At 35.4% G+C, this 5139-nt stretch overlaps 1 protein-coding gene across 1 annotated transcript; it reads left to right on the plus strand.

Annotated features, from left to right (window-relative positions):
• Positions 1–562: 562 nt before the first annotated feature.
• Positions 563–3263, plus strand: LOC116146935 (DNA cross-link repair protein SNM1). The gene is made up of 9 exons (XM_031432362.1): positions 563–1033; positions 1146–1326; positions 1428–1667; positions 1768–1912; positions 2139–2273; positions 2369–2435; positions 2539–2616; positions 2870–2922; positions 3063–3263. The coding sequence occupies exons 1-9, from the start codon at positions 886–888 to the stop codon at positions 3159–3161; spliced, it is 1146 nt and encodes a 381-aa protein (XP_031288222.1). The 5' UTR covers positions 563–885; the 3' UTR covers positions 3162–3263.
• Positions 3264–5139: the final 1876 nt, after the last annotated feature.

Here is a 5139-nt window from a genome sequence, read left to right on the forward strand (position 1 = left end):
ATAACATGGATATAGGATTCGCTTTAAGCATCTGAACTACTATAAAAATCTCTCTTGCCAATCTTTTATTTATGTTTCTTTAAACATGTATCATCTCACTCCATATACAACTCTCACAATCATATCACATATAATTTTTAAGACCTTCTTAGTACTTTACACGTGTGACATCGTTATTATCAAAATCACGCATCAATATTTTTTATCATCAAATGATCTCGTGATATATATATATCACCAAACTATCTCGTGATCATCAATCCTATTGTCACCTATTCAAATATCTCAATAAATTGCCAATTATTTTAATTTATTAATTACATTGAGACTTTTCTTTTTCTTTCCATTTCATTACAATTAAAATTTGACTAAATTCAATGTTAGGTAAGCTCTACCTTTTAAGGTTATTAAACAATTTGAAGGAAACTGATAAGTAAATCTATTGCATTAGTATATTTTTTTTACATCAATAAAAATTATTTTATTTTTTAAATAAATAAATGATAATATAATTTAAAATATTGCTAAAAATAATAATAAAGTAAAAGAAAAACAAATCAAATCCATCTTCCATTCATTTCATTTCTCTTCCTTCCGTTTCCCTCCATCTCACGCGGTTCATGGGCGCCCCGCTCCATTTGGAAAGATCCGAAAAAGGAGGTGAAATCAAAAGTAAGTTTAAGAGAGATGGCTGAATTTGATTTTGATGACGGTATGTACGAATCCTCCGATCTTCTGCCAGACGAGAATGGCTTCCCGCCTTAACAACAAGATGAAGAAGAAGAGAAAGCAGAGAGCTTTGCTGCTGATTTTTATCAATGCGGAAGCGACTCGTCATGTTTGTTGCAAACGAAAAGAAACTTGAAACAAGCTAATTTGTTTCAGATGTGGGGGTTAAAGTCAAAATCAGAATCAGAAGCCAATGGCTCCGTTTCACCTCCTAATAAGAAGCTCAAGACTGCAACAAAATCCAAAAGTACCCATATGAAGAACAGGCCTCAACGCCCTTGCCCTTTTTATAAAAAGATTCCTGGTGGGATTTTTATGCTACCCACTTTGTTTTTTGCTCTCAAAGTCCAGTTTTTAAGCTAAAAGTTTGCTGCTTTCTTGTGATGAATGATGATGAATCCCTTTTGGTTATTCAGGAACACCCTTCACTGTTGATGCATTTCGTTATGGTGGAATTGAAGGTTTTTCTGCTTATTTTCTTACTCATTTTCACTATGATCACTATGGTGGTTTAAGCAAAGGATGGTCACATGGACCTATTTATTGCAGTCCTCTCACTGCTCGCCTTGTTAAGATGTGTCTCTCTGTCAATTCTTTGTAAGGACCTCATTTATCTAGATGCATATGTGAACTTGTTAATATGAGTTGTGTGACTGTTGGTTGAGAGCTGCTTTTTTTGTTTGGTTTTATACTTGTAGGTATATTAACTCTTTAGAACTGAATGCCGAATATGTTATTGAAGGAGTCAAAGTGAGATTGCTAGAGGCTAATCACTGCCCCGGTGCAGCTCTCATTCATTTTCGTCTCCCAGATGGACAATGCTATTTGCACACTGGTGATTTCAGGGCATGTAAACTGATGCAAACTTACCCTCTGCTTGTAAACCATCGAGTTAATGTGCTTTACTTGGATACTACATATTGCAACCCAAAATACAAGTAAGCAACTTCTTATCAGAACTTGGTTGCGTGGTGGACTCCAAGCTATCCTTCTGTATATTTCTTTTAATAATTCTTGTGTAATATTTTCTTGTTTCAGGTTTCCATCAAAAGAAGACGTATTAAATTATGTTGTTAAAGTTACTAAAAACTTCCTTAGGAAACAACCCAAAACACTTGTTGTTGTTGGTGCGTATAGCATTGGGAAAGAATGTGTTTTTCTTGCTATTTCAAAGGCATTAGGGGTACGTTCACATTTTAGTATAGTTTCGTCTATATTTATTAAAACATTCCTAACTGCTTTCACAACACAACTTTATTTACATGTTCCTCTTAGTTCTGCTCTTCTACTCATAAGAAGCTCAGACCTTTGGTTGGAGATGATTGCATCTGGTTCTTGTGACTTTTATCATCAATTGGAATGTAATCAGTTTAAATTTTTCCAAAACAACATTATTCCCAATGTTTTAGGTTAAAATATATGCAAATGCTTCACGGAGGAGGGTTCTGCAGTCCTTTGATTGGCATGAGCTCTCTGGGAGTCTCTGTACACAGGGAAATGACACACTTCTTCATGTGCTCCCTATATCAGCACTGCGATTTGAGGTTTGATTTTGAGTCTTTCCCTTATTTTTCTGTAGTGATATAATTGCCATGTTAATTGATCTCCATTTTTCCTAATCTGAAACTTTTTTCTTAAGACCCTGAAGGATTACTTGAAGAGCTACACAAATCAGTATGCAGCAGTACTGGCATTTCGGCCAACAGGTGAATCACATGTGCTATTGCAACATTCTGAATTTTTCTTCTACAATTGCCCGAAAAGTTTTAGAAATTTCAACTTTTTTTGTTTAACTCCGACTTATTTCAGGTTGGACTTACTCTGAGAGTATGGGAAACCAACTCAGTTTCATTAAACCTAGTTCCAGAGGCAATATCACAATCTATGGTGAGATGATTTCGTGTCTAACTTTAGTAAACACACAAATATGGCAAGTCATACATGGATCTTGGAGACCCAATTATGATTGTACCCAGGAGCTACCATGATTTTGTTTGTTATGGGTTCTTGCTTCTGTTTGCTTGAGATTATTTTTGTTGGTCTGAGCTGTATTTTATGATTTTTTCTGTACTTCTTAATTGTTCCATAATAGAGTTTATTATCATGGAAGATTATCAAAGTTTATTTGCTATCTTTGCAGGGGTTCCATATAGTGAGCACTCAAGTTTCACAGAGCTGCGAGAGTTTGTTCAGGTCTGACTCTGGAACATATGGATTTGATTCATTTCTACATATCTGGAAAACATCTTTTATGTAACTGGTATTTAGCATGAATTATCTGCATATATCATATTAATTGACCAGATCATGGGTAAATTTTTGCCATTTCCCAGTTCTTGAGGCCCGACAAGATAATTCCAACTGTCAATGTTTGGAATGCTGCTAATCGAGACAAGATGCAATCCTATTTCCGAGAATGGCTTAAAGGTTAAATTCTAGCAGAAGTTGATAATTTTGTGGATCTCCCTCTCAGGGATTGGCAAATGTAGAACACTGTTATTGCTCTCAGAAGTCAAAATTCATGAACAAAGGAATTATTGATGGATCGTATCACTATAATGAAATTGATTTGATGCTCTTTTTTTGACTTTTCTGTGAGTTCCCATGGGTCCAGACCTAAGGGCTCATAGGACTGGCTGATCATTGGCCCTAACTTCTGCTCTCTCCGTTAGGCTTAAATTCCATGAAGGATAACTAAAATGGTAAAGAACACTGTACCATTGACAGAGTTGTAACCTATATATATATATATATATATTAATTCATATAAGAATTTATACTTTAATTTGTGATAAATCTTTGATAATGTCTTGATTAAGATTTACTGGGAATTCAGATAAAAAGAAGGATATTTCTTTTCCTCCTACCCTATCAGTAGTATTATGAAGCTAATGAAATATTTCTTTCTGGTTAAAGTTCTAAACATCTGATCCTGCCTGGGAGTTGAATCAGGTAAAAACTGAAGCAAAGACTATTTCATAGAACCAGTGTGCAAACTCACCGCAAAGATTTATCATTATTCTTGAACTGCAACTAGTTAACTTACATGACAAGCTCAGTTTCAGATACTCAGGAAAAGCCCTATCAATAAATTGGTTGTCCAGGTACTATAGACAAAATTTGCCCTATTTACAGCTTTGTTTGTTCAGATCAACTTCTAACAGAGGGGAGGGGGAGAAAAATTCTAGAGAGAAGAGAAGGAATGAATAACAAAAGCTGGTCACAACCACGTGTATGCTGAAGAACAGAGAGTAGACTAATCCATGTTTCAATGTAACAAAATCCTGCTTCGTAAACTAACAAGTTTCTCTCAGCCTATCAAGATGGAGTTTCGTTTGTCATATATCTAAATAAAAAAGGATAATAGAATTGATGTAAGCATGATGACAAAAAACTTGTACAATATATAATTAAGCTGTGTCTCACTCACAGATTGGAACATGGCAAGAAGAATGGACAATCTTGTTACGTCATTAGGTGGTGTATGGTCTGCTGATCTGCCAAAGAAAAAAAAGGGAGATTAGCTTCTGAGACACAAGCAACCAAAATAATAGTGACAATAGCTCCGTAATTGGAATCAGGACGCTGAGGTCTCTGGACAACAATAACAGGAGAAGAGTGATTGAATACAAAGGTTATCAAGTTGGAAAAAGAAACTTGTGGGGAGAGTTCCAAAATTCTTCTAAGCTCTTCCCTCATAGACTTACCTTCCCTATACTTCAAACAAGCATTAGCATTGGAAGCCTATGAGGGAGAGAGTTTAGAAGAAGTTGAGTCTCCACAAACCGTTATACAATTTATGTGTATTAACGAAGGAGGGGAGGAGGAGGCCGGGAAGGAATGTAATAGTGTGGAAGCGTTTATATAGGAATGAGAGTTCATAAAAGGCCAAAAAGTCATAGGAATCCCCCGTACCAATCCAAGTGCCTTCCCCATATTTTCCCAGTGAAGAAGAAACTTCTGCAAAATTTTCTATAATTGGTGGCACCTACAATGTATTCCAGTCTTTTGTTTCCATCGCCAAACCCTTCATGGGATACACAACAAAACTGAGGTTAAGAGTTTAAAATGTGAAATTGCAATGCAGTTTCTTCATTTTTGGGATATATATATGTATATATATATATGCGCAAATGCCAGCTGATAAGGCCAAGAAGTGGGTATAATGTACATGTATTTAGATTATGAGAGAATCTAAATAATCAAGTACCAATCAAATGAAGGTGACGGAACTATTTGCTCAAACGAAAACAAAAGATTTCGTTAAGATTTAGACTATTATTGTATTGTATTCTCTTCTTTAATATAATCGCCATTGCCAATAACCAAATGCAAATGCTACAGCCGCAGCTAATCTATCTGGATCACATTATCAACAGCTACTGCTATTCCTCAAATTCCATGTTGAGA

This window comes from Pistacia vera, unplaced genomic scaffold, assembly GCF_008641045.1.
Source record: "Pistacia vera cultivar Batoury unplaced genomic scaffold, PisVer_v2 Contig485, whole genome shotgun sequence".
In the NCBI taxonomy this organism is placed as follows: domain Eukaryota; kingdom Viridiplantae; phylum Streptophyta; class Magnoliopsida; order Sapindales; family Anacardiaceae; genus Pistacia; species Pistacia vera.

What these genes read in the sequence shown, in the direction of transcription:
- LOC116146935 (XM_031432362.1), top strand. Translation starts at nt 886, where the DNA reads ATGTGGGGGTTAAAGTCAAAATCAGAATCAGAAGCCAATGGCTCCGTT. An exon ending in CTATTTCAAAGGCATTAGGG is followed by an intron (nt 1,913 to 2,138) that starts GTACGTTCACAT and finishes CCAATGTTTTAG; the next exon opens with GTTAAAATATATGCAAATGC. An exon ending in TATCAGCACTGCGATTTGAG is followed by an intron (nt 2,274 to 2,368) that starts GTTTGATTTTGA and finishes TTTTTTCTTAAG; the next exon opens with ACCCTGAAGGATTACTTGAA.